Source organism: Pinus tabuliformis, chromosome 1_1 (genome assembly GCF_031772625.1).
Source record: "Pinus tabuliformis cultivar Carrire ecotype Pingquan chromosome 1_1, CPIR1, whole genome shotgun sequence".
Lineage (NCBI taxonomy): Eukaryota > Viridiplantae > Streptophyta > Pinopsida > Pinales > Pinaceae > Pinus > Pinus tabuliformis.
This window is the reverse complement of record NC_142297.1, coordinates 507,010,599-507,025,937: the sequence shown is the minus strand read 5'-3', so window position 1 is coordinate 507,025,937 and position 15,339 is coordinate 507,010,599. Positions and strand designations below refer to the sequence as shown.

The 15,339-nt window shown below is 41.4% G+C and overlaps 1 protein-coding gene across 2 annotated transcripts in view; it reads right to left on the bottom strand.

The window, feature by feature from the left end:
• Positions 1 to 764: 764 nt before the first annotated feature.
• LOC149214010 (uncharacterized) overlaps positions 765 to 15,339 on the bottom strand; it is a 102,498-nt gene continuing 87,923 nt past the window's right edge. The window contains exons 5-6 of one of the 2 annotated variants that reach the window (XM_089392180.1): positions 1,202 to 1,415; positions 766 to 1,092 (exon numbers count right to left, since the gene is read on the bottom strand). In XM_089392180.1, the coding sequence (XP_089248306.1) occupies positions 1,075 to 1,092; positions 1,202 to 1,415 (232 nt within the window). In that variant the 3' untranslated portion in view covers positions 766 to 1,074. Of the gene's footprint in view, positions 1,416 to 15,339 lie in introns of both variants that reach the window. The other variant, XM_089392177.1, reaches the window with a different exon arrangement.

Here is a 15,339-nt window from a genome sequence, read left to right as displayed (position 1 = left end):
ACATCTCAGTGTTTCGAGATTTCATATAAAAAAAATTAATAATTTTATTTTAATTTTAATTTTTACATTTTCCAAACATTTTTAATAATGATAAAAATCTAATATATTAATCAAATCTCTGCCAGAAGTTGAATTTAAACTGGATTTAAGGGTTCAATTCTATTTTAGAAAATATCTGAGTTTTTGTGTAAAGTTGTTTTTAAAGATGTTTTAAAAAATAATTCTAGTGTAATTTTGAAAAGATGTTGTAATATCTTGTTAGGTTAAATAAATATTTTTAACTTTTTCAAATTAGTTTAATAAAATAACTATCAAATAAAAAAAATAAAAATTAATAATTAAAAATTGAAGTAAAATTATAAATTTAGAGTTGGTCCTTTTTATATTTTAGGTTTAATAACTAATGTTTTTGTTATTGGTATTTTTATTTAATTATATCTATATAACATTAGCCTAAATAATTTTTTAACAAATTTTAGAAGCTTATTATTTAAAATTTACACTTCTTCTTTTAACTTGATAAATCCAAAATTAAAATAAATCTAAACTTCGAAATACTTTACCTAAACCTAAAAACCTAAAACAAATGTACAAAAACTCTCTCGTGAGATAACAGGATAACAACATGTCCGAACCATGTACGCTCACATTCTCTTTAAAAACGAAAACTAGAACAGTTGCAAATGCTCCAGGTTCTTGTTCAGCAAACAAAGAGTTAATTTTTAAAAAATCGAACAGTGATCCATGGATCTGATCACATAAGAATAGCACTTAAAGACAAATGGTGGAAGCAATGGCTTTTGTGGCCTGTATACGAGGCATCGTCATAAATTTGACCACCCCCAACAGATACAGAATCATAGCGTGATATCAAGAAGTTAATATTCTTCTTCGATCATTGCAAATTTAGTCTAGCTTTTCTTTGGCTTTGAACAAGTAATGATACAGTGCAAAGAATCTGCAGAAAAATACATCTTTCAAAAGCCTTCATGGGCTTCTGCGCATATTTTTGCCTAGAGAATTCATCAGATGGAATGTCCGCCAATTTCGCACTGATTGCAGGTACTGCGATACTTATTTTCCTAATCCACTCTGTATAGGCAGCCCGAAAAAGACGAAACTATGTGACACGATCAGTGAGATTATTATATTTATCTACATGACAATCATGATATATTGATATGCCGGGACTCGGAATTACCTCAAAGAACCCTGCGCCTGAGTCACAAAACAAATCAATTTGCAGGTGCTGATCCATGTCGACGTCATCAGTGGCGATCTGATCAAGAGTCATGGTAGGAGCTTCGGAGTGTCGCTGATTGGCTACGACTGCCCTTTTCTTCAGGCAGCTGTGCCAGTGATTCTCAATTTGAGCATCCGTCCTTCCTGGCAAGTATGCTGCTATTTGTGACCACCTGAAAAATAGAATAGAATAATTAATTGATAAACAGTAATCACGGTCACACTATCTATGGTTTAGGTTTTTTGTTTTTGTTTTTAGGAGTGGTGATTTATCTATGGTGTAGGGTTGTTTTTTTGTTTGTGAGATGGTCTGAGTTTATAAGTTTATGGTTGTTTTGGTTCGTCAAATACTCTGATTATGGTTTATGGTTTTTTTATTAAGTGGTTTGAGTTTATCAATGATTATATGAGAAACTAGGATCGCACTTAACATGATTAGATTTTTACTTATTAAATTTACTGATTTAACAATACATCTCATTACAATCTCATTACAATCTATTCTAAGGTTAATAAATTACATTGTGGAAAAAAATATACTACTCGCTATCTATGAGTGAGGTGAAAACAAAATAATAATATAATTTTGGATGTAACCTGTGACCGAGCATGGAATGAAGATTGATGATGAGACTCTCTTCTGCGGTGGAAAGAGTCCCAAAAGTTATTATCATGCCTTAAGTACTCGGTTATCCACCTCAACCTGCAACTCTCGACAGACGGCTGCAGTCCTGCAAAAGCAATACCTAACAAATTATCTCTCGTGTCTGGAGCTTAAACAATACTAATACTATTACACAGAGGAATATAACGAGGGATTACCAGCACTCCGCGCACCTGATGACCAGGATTCACCGAGTCATGTTTCTCATGATATAATCGACTAGCTTCTGATCTTCCTCGGGCGTCCACGGGCCTCGCGTTAGAACATTGTTGTCCATCCTGTTCGAGGCCAATTGTGACTTTATAATAGTTATTTTGTTAATTAAGCAATCAACTCGTAGCACGCTGGTGGGAGTGTCACGTAACATTCGTGTGGGTGTCATAGAGTATATTGTAATTATAAAAAATATATATTAAACCATGCGCTACACGAATCAATCTCAGCGCCTGTTTAACAACCTGTCAATGGAAATTGAATAATAATGACTTTACATGTACGAGTATCGGTGAATATGCCAATATCAGATTAAGGTGTTAATTGATAACCGGTAGCTCTTGGAGTTTACTTGGCAGAGGAGGGATCAAGGCTGGTAGGACCATAACCTATTTCGGTAGCATAAGTGACTGCTAACCAATAAGATGTGTGAAGGTAGCAAAGGCAAAGGTAGGAACTGAACCGGTTGACTGAGTTCAAGAATCCATTAAAGTTGAAACAACGTTCGAGCTATTTGTTTAGTGGCTACTTTCACAGTCTGATTATGTGACATGTGGCATATCTTTACTAGTTGTTTTGACTGCGGCCTTTTGATCTTTATGCCTTTGTTGTCTCTGTGGTGCCTTTCCCATACAAACAGTGATTGCCTTGCTTTTGCTTTTCTAGGCATAGCTGTTGGGTATTTTTAAATGGGGAAAATACCAAAAACCAAACAAACAAACACACAGAGGCAATGCTCTGTTTTACCTCCACAGGATCCTCTTGTGCACAGAGAAGCTTAAAAGAAAAATTCAGTGAGGAACAGAGTATTTCACCACCATAAAATTTCTATTCAAAAATATTTTGCCTCATACATATTCATCCTCTTTTCTGAGAGGGATTCACCAAAATACATGCCGGGTTCACTGCTCTAAATCCCCTTTTACATTCACTGCAGTGAAAAACACTTTACTGCTGTAATAAAAATTTACAAAAAAAACTCACACCCCTGTTCTTGTTTTTCTACACACTGCTGTTCTTGTTTTTCTACACACTGCTGTGTGTTTCCCTTTTCAAAATACAAAGAGCAAAACTCGAGCATATATACTTTGCTCGCTATTTAAAACATAATACATGATTTTCCTTTTTATTGCACCATCGTTTTACGATGCTCCACACAAAAACATTACAATCCATGTGCCAAACAAAACAAAAATACAGAGCACATTTTACACTGCTCCTTCGTCCCTTTTACAATGATCAACACGCTAGCCCTTTTCATTTTTCTTGCTATATATATGAAAACTAAAGAAAAAACATATATGTGAAAACAAAACTACATTTTACGTGCCGTAAATAAAAGAACATAAATATCTACCTACTTTCTACGACACCATTTATCTTGTGCTTAATTCTTTTGCAGAAGGGACATGCGGTCAACGAAGCTTGACTTTTATTCCACGCAAATATTAAATGTTGCCCGTATGCAGGTTTGGAGCAATCGACGGTGGAGGATGAAGAAGCAAATCAGACGGCGGAGATTGATATCGGAAGGCAGTTTAATGCTGAGCTTTACCTCCCGATATGTCAGAGATGCTGATGTCAGGTGAGAGCCACGCGTCTTCACCAAATCGCATCGGAGCGAAACATACGGAAACTGCTTTTCCCTGGATGGTGGTGCGATATGGTCTGGGCGGTTTGTGGTTTTGTTCGGTGGTTTTGGGTGCAGCCGTATTGTCCATGTCCGCCACCTGCAGGTGGAATTAACATTCCAACACTCCCCTTTAATTTCAACTGCTGGGCATTCAATCTTACCCAAACACTTCCTCACATGGAGGGATTCACCAACTGCTTCTGATGCAGTTCACAAACAAACAAAGTTGTCTTCCTCTTAATAGAGGGATTAACCTAAAACTGTGCTTAAGAGCACCTTCCTCATGACAGAGGGATTCACCATAACAATGTGCTGAAGAGCACCTTCCTCTTGACAGAGGGATTCACCATGTGACTGTGCTTAAGAGCACCTTCCTCATGACAGAGGGGTTCACCATTACAATGTGCTGAAGAGCACCTTCCTCATGACAGAGGGATTCACCTGTTATAAAAAAAACATCTTCCTCTTAACAGAGGGATTTACCAAACTATGCTAAAGAGCATCTTCCTCTCAACAGAGGGATTCACTAAATGACTCCTTCAAATGCAGTTTCAAAACAAACAATCATTGCACTGCTGTGTGTGCAAACTCATTACAATGTTCTTTTATGCTGATGCATATTCTCTGCTGCATTGTTGTGCCATCTTCTTTACTGTGTCTACCCCACACTATTGTGTCTACACTTGCACTGCTTGTGCACTTTTCAAAGACAAAATACTCTGTGTTTTCTGGAACAATTACACTGTCCCAATTTACAAATTTACACTGCTGTGTGTAAACATTTCTTACACTTACTGCTGTTGCATATATTGCATTTCAATTCAATGAACAACAAATTCATTACATTTACCTTTACTACTGTAAGGAAAATTTCTTTTGCATGTGCTGCTGTTCAAAACTTCTTGCTGCTGCATTTTTTTTATTTGCATTGCTGTGTGCTTCTCCTTCTTGCCATCTTGCTGCTGTCCATAACTTCTTGCTGCTGCATTGCCTCTGCAATTTGCACTGTCGCTGCCTTTTGTTTCATCATACTGTTGTGTGCCCATACTCTTGGCACTTCATTCTCCACAAAGAAATAACACAGGCTGCTGCCTTTTCTCATGCACCCTTGCTTCACACAATCTTAGTCTTCATTTTTTTACACAATGCACTACTGTGCAATTCCTTTGGCTTTCTGCTGCCACACACATTCTTATACATCCAGTGTGCATTAAAAATCTGTTGTCCCTGTTTTTCTTTATGCATTTCTTTGCATGCTGCATTGCATAAAAAAAAAACATTACATTTTTTTTACTGCTGTGTAACAAAAAATTTCATTGCATTCTCAACCACTGGGCATTTACGCTCTGTTGCGTTTTGCCTTCTTCTCATTTTCTTCTCACTACTTTGCATTTTCATTCCCAATAGAAAACATTTCAATCTGCTGTGTATTATACTCACTCTGCTGTGAGTATATTCTCTCATACTACATAAAAGGAAACTACATTCCATTGCTATGCATTTCAATGCATGTGCACCACAAAAAAAATTTCAAACTGCTATTCATTCTAATCCATGTGCTCCATAAAAAATTTCCAAACTGTTGTTTTATGTTCTGTCTTCCCACTGCTATGAGGGTTTCCATGCTTTGCATCTTTCTTTTATCTCGCTGCTGCTCTTTACATTTCAGCGCTGCCATCTTTTCTTCTTTATGCATTTCTGTGCATATTGCATAAAACAATGTAAACTTTGAAACGGGAACTATAAACTCAAAACGAGAACTCTGGCCCAAAAACCACAAAAACAGTGCTCAAAACGAAAAGTGTGTATACTGGAACGATGTTTTTTTTTTTTAGGTGTCAATTTTGCGGTTGTTTTAAAAATGGCAGCGACTACGAAATTTTCTACGAAATTTTCCTGCAAAATATAGCTTCAGAAAAAAAAGTGTTGATACTGGAATAATGATTTTTTTTTTAGGGGTCAATTTTCATACTTTTTAAACAATGCTAATAAAACCAATTTTTTATGTCTCAAACAAAGTTAACTTTTAAGGAAAAACACATTAATGTTTCTGGTAGAATATCATTTTTCTTTCTTAAGTATAAATTTAACATGTTTTCAACCACAAAACTAAAAAAACATGACATTATGAACAAATTATTTCACTGAATGAATTCAAAAGTCTTTATTTGTACACTGAATAAAAGAGACATTATATCTCTAATTTGATATTGCATTGTAGATATTTAAACAATAAGATTTATCATACTTAAGACATAATCCAACAACATAAAAATGCTTCATAACTTCTCATTTAACAAAATATGGAAAACATCCATTTTATTTGAAGATACGATGCATACATCAGTTATATAAACTGTCTTAAACAATTATTCAAAATCACTCATATTTTCTTGCACACCATCAGAATTCACATCTTCAGATGAGTGACTGGATGCTGACGAAGATGTTCCATATTCTTCTCTGTCATCAACTAGTGCCCCATCTGAGTCCACATGCCTGCCCAAGATTCCAGGTTTCAAAAGTCTTCTAGATCTACGACTGGTTTCAGCAGAGTCCCATGTCAACACTGTTCCTTCTGGTAACAACCTTTTCAGAATCTCTGTCGTCTTGAAGCGAAGAGTTCCTCTCTTTGTTAAATTGAAGTCATAAACAAGTATGTCAACATCCTTCAATTGTAATATGTCTGTGCGGCGACGATTTATATTTGTACCCTTTCTTTTTCTTTTTCCACCATTTTTTTTGTCAACTACCATCTCTGGCTTATACACACCATTGAATGGGTGTGTATTTGTGGCATACCAATGTACTTCAACACCTGTAACATCCTCATTTTCTGTAAAGACCTTTAAAACTTTAGCAACCCAAAATGGATAGCCATTAGGATCTCCATCTGCTAGCACTGCAATCATGCAACCCTCCTTAATATCCTGTACTGAACCCCTATAAAGGTCTTCCATGGCTTCACGTTGTGCACGAGATCTTCTGGAACCTATATACATCTCTCTTTCCTCTGCCTGTGAAGAATTAATAATACCCTGAGATTGTTGTTGTTCAACAATGTTTACTTCCTCATGTTCATTCGACACATTTTGTGGCCAAATAAATGGATTTTTCAAAGGTATATCTTCATTTATTTTTGTCGAAATGAGATCACTTTGATTATTGAAAAACGACTCCCACCAAACTGAATCAGCAATGTCAAAGTACTCATATGTATATCTAATACATTTTTTAATTTCTTCCAGGCAATCAGAATAATTTATAGCCCTGTTCTGTCTACGTGCATTCTGAACTTCACCAACTGATTGTAATGACAATATTTTTGATGCAAATATTGGATGATCTGGAATGAACTTCAAAAATTGCAATCCTGATGACGGTGCCCACTCTGTAGTAGTTGAATACTTCTTGCCCCATATTAGTGTTTTCCCATCAATTTTTTTGATACGAAATTGATGTTGGAAGCTAATGTCATTAAGTTGTTCAATGCATTTCCCCTCACCATATGATCCCAGAATAAACCTTCGCATGTCAACAGTTTCTTCCAACACTTTAAAAGCAGGCTCTGGCATGTATGATTTCTTAATACATTGAATTAGTGATGGCAAGCTCCCAACTTCCTTCCTCCTCAATGTGACTGAAAAACGACTGAACATCTGATCAATATGGTCATGAGTGTGCCCAACAAGAAGGAAACCAACCTTTACCTTTTGAAAAATTCTCAATTCAACAAGCATGTTCAGATACCCAAAAACAATCTGATTTTTGTTTTCACGGCAAGTGTTGTCCAATTGTAGATACAAAACTTCAGGAAGATTACCAGACCAATGAGAAATGACATCATGAATTATGGTTATGGTCAGATTTGCATCATTATGAATATTTGGAGCTGTGAAGTACACCCTTGGCAACATTTTCCCATTGAAGACCATACAACCGACCAAGTGAAACTGAATAAAATTTTCCTCTTGTAGATTTTTGGGTGTGCGAACAAAATGTGGTAAAAGTGTTTTCTTCTGGTCCATACCATCAATTATCAAACCCAAATATTTATTTGGATTATCATAACACTTCTTTCGATGCTTGTACAACTTCTTCCTTTCATTTGTTTGTTGTTCGCGATGCTCCTGAAGTTCTTTGACAATTAAATCTACACAACATAAAAGAAATTCATTAAGAAATATGTTTTCATAGTTGATGACTATACAATTTTAAAAGTAAAAGTTATGAACACTTACCTCTTTCTGAGCCTTCACATTTGTCCCTTTTTGATTTAAGAGAAGCACATGTACTGCAAATCCCCATCCCTGTCTTCTTAGGAATACGAACATTATTGAATTCTTTCTTCCATAGCTTTACAAAATATTGATATGTAATAAAGTGGCCCTGTCCCTCAGCACTTTTTGCATATTCTTTGTATAAGTTGTAGATTTCTCGTCTTGAAAAATTATCTGGAATATGTATTGTCTCTCTATTTGGCATACACTCTCCATGCTTTGAAAAGAAATCTTTCATCCATGACATTGCAGTATTTGATAATGGCCCAAACTGTCTTTTATAACGTACTTCTGAATAAAATGTGGGATCCTTTTCCAAATTTTCTTGAATTCTCGAGAGACGAAAATTCCCAAGTGAATGAAACATTTTGAAAGCTTTTCTACACAATAAAAAATTCCTAATATGATAATCATAACCTGACAATGTAGATTGCATGCAGCCAACTAAATATGAGTTTTGCATGCTTTTATTCATTGACAAATATCTCTTCCTGCTTTCTAATGCAAATGTGAAATCCATACGTTTCAAGCAATTTTTTTGGCAACATTCACTTGAAATGAGAGCGCTGATAGAACTTCTTCTCGTCAGATATTCTGCTCTACCCCTTGTATAACTAGAATAGCTTGCATTGATACGAAAAGGTCTACTCCTACTCCTTGATACAATATTTCTTGGCAACATCTCCATCATTGGATCTTCATTTTTATAAGGACTTTCATCATTAAGAGGAACGTTATCCACACTATGATCTGCTCTGATTTTCAAATTTTGACTGAGAGGATACCCTTCATCTTCCCCTTCTTCAGTGCTACTATCATAGTCCTTAGAATTCAGACTAAATGGAAAATCTGACTCGATGTTTAATGGATATTCTTCCTCATGTACATTATCAGTGCTGCTCTCATAGTCCATAGAATTAGGACTATGTTGAAAATGTGGCTGTTTACTTATTGAAGATGCTACATCCTGTCCTTTGTCACTGCTACCTTTATACTGATTAGAATTAGGACAAACTGCATCATCCTGTTCTTCATCACTGTTGCTCTCATAGTCCTTAGAATCAGGACTAAGAGGACATTGTGATACTCCAATGTTTTGAGAATCATCATCCTGCGCTTCATCACCGCTGCTCTCATAGTCCTTAGAATCAGGACTAAGAGGACATTGTGATACTCCAATCTTTTGAAAATCATCATCCCGTGCTTCATCACCGCTGCTCTCATAGTCCTTAGAATTAGGACTAAGAGGACATTGTGATAATCCAATCTTTTGAAAATCATCATCCCGTGCTTCATCACCGCTGCGCTCATAGTCCTTAGAATTAGGACTAAGAGGACATTGTGATACTCCAATCTTTTGAAAATCATCATCCCGCGCTTCATCACCACTGCTCTCATAGTCCTTAGAATTAGGAGTAAGAGGACATTGTGATACTCCAATCTTTTGAAAATCATCATCCCGCGCTTCATCACCGCTGCTCTCATAGTCCATAGAATTAGGACTAAGAGGACATTGTGATATTCCAATCTTTTGAAAATTATCATCCCGCGCTTCATCACCGTTGCTCTCATAGTCCTTAGAATTAGGAGTAAGACGACATTGTGATACTCCAATCTTTTGAAAATCATCATCCCGCGCTTCATCACCGCTGCTCTCATAGTCCATAGAATTAGGACTAAGAGGACATTGTGATACTCCAATCTTTTGAAAATTATCATCCCGCGCTTCATCACCGCTGCTCTCATAGTCCTTAGAATCAGGACTAACTGGACACTGTGACAATCCATACTTTTGAAATTCATCATCATGCTCATCATCACTGCTGCTCTCATAGTCCTTAGAATTAGGACTAAGTGGACACTTTGACACTCCATTATTTTGAAATTTTCCATCATGCACCTCAAAACTGCTGCTCTCATAGTCTTCAGAATTAGGACTAAGTGGACATCGTGACCCTCCATTCTTTTGAACTTCACCATCACATTCTTCAAAACTGCTACTCTCATAGTCCTCAGAATTAGGACTAAGTGGACATTGTGACACCCCATTCTTTTGAACTTCACCATCATGCTCCTCATCACCGCTGCTTTCATAGTCCTTAGAATTTGGACTAAGTGGAATATGTGACTCTTTAAATTCTCCATCCCCTCTTTCATCAGTGTTGCTCTCGTGGTCCTTAGAATCGGAACTAAGTGGAAGAATTGACTTTCTATTCATAGTGGAAGGATTCCCACTATATTCATCAATATGAATAGAGTTGTTACGCGATGAAGATGTTGATGGTGTATAAACCGAAACTTCACCATCAGAGCAATCCATCACTTTCAAATAGAAAATGTGGAATGACACAAATGGAGTCTCCTGAGCGTATTATATAGCTTAAAGAATGAAATATTCCCTCCAAAATTATTCCCTCCAAAAATTTTCGCGAAAATATTTCCCTCCAAAAGTTTGTTAGATTTATTTACCTTTATTATTTTATTCTACAATTGATTGAAAAACATAAACTAATTTATTTTTATGAAATAAATCACTAAAATTCAAATTGTAAATCACAACTTGTACATTAATTATTCTAATAGTTAAAGTATATCATATTTACTTAAAAATTTCTTTTTTTTCTAATTTTTATAATATATTCTCAAACATATTAATCCCACATTCAATCCGTTGTAAAACAACTCTACAATATTCTCTCTATACTAATGTAAAACAAATTATCCCACATTAATCGTATGGAAAAACATCTTCGTAATTTCACTTATATAATAAATTTCGCTATCACTATTACTTGCCTCACATCTAGGTTTTCTGAAATTCCTTGAAAGACTCGTGAATTTGTGGAGCAGCGATATTGCTATCAACAATATATACAACGAAGAATTGTCGCAATTGAAAGGCAAGTACAATTATTTTTTCGAAATTTTCATATTAAATTACGCTAATGAAAAATATATTTTTTTTTAAATTAAAAAATTTTCCAAGCCAATTTTTTTTTTTATACTACATGGTGAATCGGTAACTGTGAATTGGGCTGGGTGGGGCGGGCGGGCTGGGTGGGCTGGGCGGGCCGGGTGGGCTGGGCCAGGTGGGCTGGGCGGGCGGGCCGGGTGGGCTGGGCTGGGCGGGCCGGGTGGGCTGGGCGAGCCGGGCAGGGGGCCGGGTGGGCTGGGCGGGCCGGGCGGGCGGGCCGGGCGGGCGGGCCGGGTGGGCTGGGCGAGGCGGGCGGGCAGGCCGGGTGGGCGGGGCGGGCGGGCGGGCCGGGTGGGCTGGGCGGGGCGGGGTGGGTGGGATGGGCGGGGCTGGGCGGGCGGGCGGGTGGGCTGGGCGGGGCGGGCGGGCCGGGTGGGCGGGGCGGGCGGACGAGCCGGGTGGGCTGGGCGGGGCGGGCCGGTGGGCCGGGTGGGATGGGCGGGGCTGGGCGGGGCGGGTGGGTGGGATGGGCGGGGTGGGCGGGTGGGATGGGCGGGGCGGGCGGGGTGGTGACCACCCCGCCCGCCCCGCCCATCCCACCCGCCCGCCCCGCCCCGCCCCGCCCACCCGCCCATCCCACCCGGCCCGCCCACCCCGCCCATCCCACCCGGCCCGCCCGCCCATCCCACCCGCCCGCCCGCACGCCCCCCCACCCAGCCCGCCCACCCCACCCGGCCCAGCCCGCCCCGCCCACCCGGCCCACCCGGCCCACCCACCCGGCCCGCCCACCCGGGCCCGGGCCGGGTGGGCCGGGCGGGCCGGGTGGGCCGGGTGGGCTGGGCGGGCCGGGTGGGCGGGTCGGGTGGGCCGGGTGGGCCGGGCGGGCGGGCCGGGTGGGCGGGTGGGCGGGCTGGGTGGGCGGGGCGGGCGAGCGGGCGGGTGGGATGGGCGGGCGGGCGGGTGGGATGGGCGGGGGGGGCGGCCGGGGGGATGGGCGGGGTGGGCCGGCCGGGTGGGATGGGCGGGCGGGGCGGGCGGGTGGGATGGGCGGGGTGGGCGGGTGGGCTGGGCGGGGCGGGCGGGGTGGTCCAGACCACCCCGCCCGCCCCGCCCAGCCCACCCCGTCCATCCCACCCGCCCGGCCCGCCCACCCCGCCCATCCCCCCCGCCCGCCCACCCCGCCCATCCCACCAGACCACCCCGCCCGCCCCGCCCAGCCCACCCCGCCCATCCCACCCGCCCGGCCCGCCCACCCCGCCCATCCCCCCCGCCCGCCCACCCCGCCCATCCCACCCGGCCCGCCCGCCCCGCCCGCCCATCCCACTCGCCCCGCCCGCCCACCCCGCCCATCCCACCCGGCCCGCCCGCCCGCCCATCCCACCCGCCCGCCCGCCCGCCCATCCCGCCCACCCGGCCCGCCCACCCCGCCCATCCCACCCATCCCCCCCGCCCGCCCACCCCGCCCATCCCAGCCGCCCGCCCGCCCGCCCGCCCACCCCACCCGCCCGCCCGCCCGCCCCGCCCATCCCACCCCCCCGCCCCACCCGGCCCGCGCACCCCGCCCGCCCACCCGCCCCGCCCAACCCAGCCCGCCCGCCTGCCCATCCCACCCGCCCCACCCGCCCGCCCCGCCCATCCCACCCGGCCCGCCCACCCCGCCCGCCCCACCCGGCCCGCCCACCCGCCCCGCCCAGCCCACCCGGCCGGCCCGCCCCGCCCAGCCCACCCGGCCCACCCCACCCGCCCGCCTCGCCCAGCCCACCCGGCCCGCCCCGCCCAGCCCACCCAGCCAACCCGCCCAGCCACCTCGCCCGCTCGGCCCGCCCCGCCCAGCCCACCCGGCCCGCCCGCCCACCCCGCCCCGCCCACCCGGCCCGCCCCGTCCACCCGGCCCGCCCCGCCCAGCCCACCCCGCCCAGCCCACCCCGCCCAGCCCCGCCTAGCAATTTTTTTTTTTACTGATTTATGTGTTTTTTTTTTAGGAAAATGGCATCAAGAAAAATTTCTGTGAATCTTTCTGGAGCAAGGAGTCTTAAAGGTGTATCTTCAGAAAGCGTTGGTGAACGAACTCCACCTGAGCTCATACCTACAAATATGTCAACTGTTTTAAGTGATAAGAAGCTAATCTCAGATTGGAAAAGTTCAAAAGAGGTGAAATTTCCATCAAGAGCCTGGTATGTGAAAGAAAGAGAGAGCACAACTGTGAATATATATCTATACATTGATACACGCAATAATACTGAAAATTTGGAGGTGATGGGAAAAGTCATAGATATGTGTTCGGTACCAAACACTGAAGTTGTTTACGTACTTACAAAAAATGCCAAGTCACATGAAAGGATTAAATACCGACTATCATATTCATTATATGATAGGAGAGAGGTATCTACAAAGTTGTGTAAACAAATCGTAAATGATATGACACAAAACACGGTAAGTATTGTTATTTGTATTTTTATTTTGCATTTTGAAAATGTCTCGCTATATTTTTTAACTTTGATTATATTAACATATGATATTTTGTTTGGCAGAATTTTGTTGAAAGCTGTTCAATTATGGTGGGAGGCATTCATTACATAGAGAATGATATCATGAACGTTGTCAGCCATTTTTACTCAGTGTCAGAGGAAGATATGCAAAACATGGAAAATGTAGTAATTGATGATGCTACAAAACTACATCCAAAGAATCAGAAAAAAAGGCCTCTGGTGGATAAATCTAGCAAGGGTAAACAAGTTACTTTTGAAGACGATGAAGTTGACAATGAAGCATATGTTGCCATTACTGAAGATGACATTGAAATTGTGGAAGGTCGTAAAAGACCAAAAGTAACAATGGCCAAGAATAGATCTCTTCAGAATGTTAAGACGAAAAAAAGTAGAGTTGAAGATCTTGAAGTAGTCATTACCAGCAGTCAAGAACCTAGTGAAACTTCAAAAGAAAGCAGAGAAATCATTACACCAGGAGCTGATTTAGGTGATGGCATTATCAAAACAAAACAAAATTCCATTCGACAGAATTTGACAAAGAGAAACCTAGTTGATGGTGGTCGTACATTTCAGTTAAATGTGACACAAACCTATAAGGCAAGTGAAGGACAATGCCAATATCAAGTCAGAAAGCCGCACCATCTGCATGTTCACAACTTGAAGACATTGATGAGGTACAATCCATATGCTCATGTGGTTAGTTATGTGCTTCTTGTTGATCCACTTCAAGTTCCCAACAAAGAAGCATTTGATAAGTCAAAATGTTTTGAATACAATTATTATGTGCTTGGGGGGAACCATTCTGTTGAAGCTCAAAGACAATTGATGGAGGAATATCCTAATAACCCACGTTTTGAAACGATGAAATGTATCATTTATGCTGGTTTAAATGAAATAGAAGCAAAGCTAGTGGCATGGGATCATAATTCAGATAATGAATATAGGATGTCTATGACTTTGGTCCAAAAGGTTAGATTTATTCATAGTGAATTCCTAGAAAAATGTGGTGGGGATAAGATCAATATTACTACAGATTTCCGAAAGGAATGTTGTATGGAAATAGGCTATCAAATTGAAGATAAAGGCAATTCAAAAAATGGAAAAGACAACAGATCTAGCGATTTATTCAGAGGTGTTGATAACATTTTCCAATTGGCATTTAGAACTGGAGATGTTTGGAATTTGATTGATGACATTTTTAGCATGTGGGAAGACATTGGCATTAAAAACCAGAAGGTCAGAAAGTCTAAGCCATTGATATGTAGCAACAATAAATCAGCGCCTGAACTGAAGCAACTTCCAGACGATATGACCATCACGCCTTGGAGGGCGATGCAAGGAGTGAAAGATGAAAAAATTGTCAAAACAATATTATCTCGTGTGAAGTCGGGGGAATTATCATTGGAAGAAATGTATGAAGAATTTCAAAAGTAAGTTTGCTGAATTATTTTTACTTATTTCTAGGATTATAGTTATCTTTTAACTAAAACATGTTGTTATTGGTAGTATTTGTTATACATATCAGTATATTAACTTTTTCTTACTTTATCTATGCAGTCACAAAGTTTACATGAAAATTCAGGAACAAATGGTTAAATTGTTGAATGAAGATAGTTGGGATGATGTTGTACGCAACTATCCAGATTCAAGTTCTACATCAACATTGAAAGCTTTTTATCTTGCATTTAAAAAGGTAACTTGATTTATACATTCAGTTTTAATCATCTGTGTACTATTTTTAATTTAAATTAAAACTTACACATACATTTGTTTGTTTGGTAAAAGATGAAGAAAGAAGATAATGGAGCACCAGACAGTTTCAAGACTTTTATTGAAAAAATAAAGATTGAAAGACTGAGAAAGCAACGTATTAAGAATGTTGAACTTGATCCAACTCTTAATCA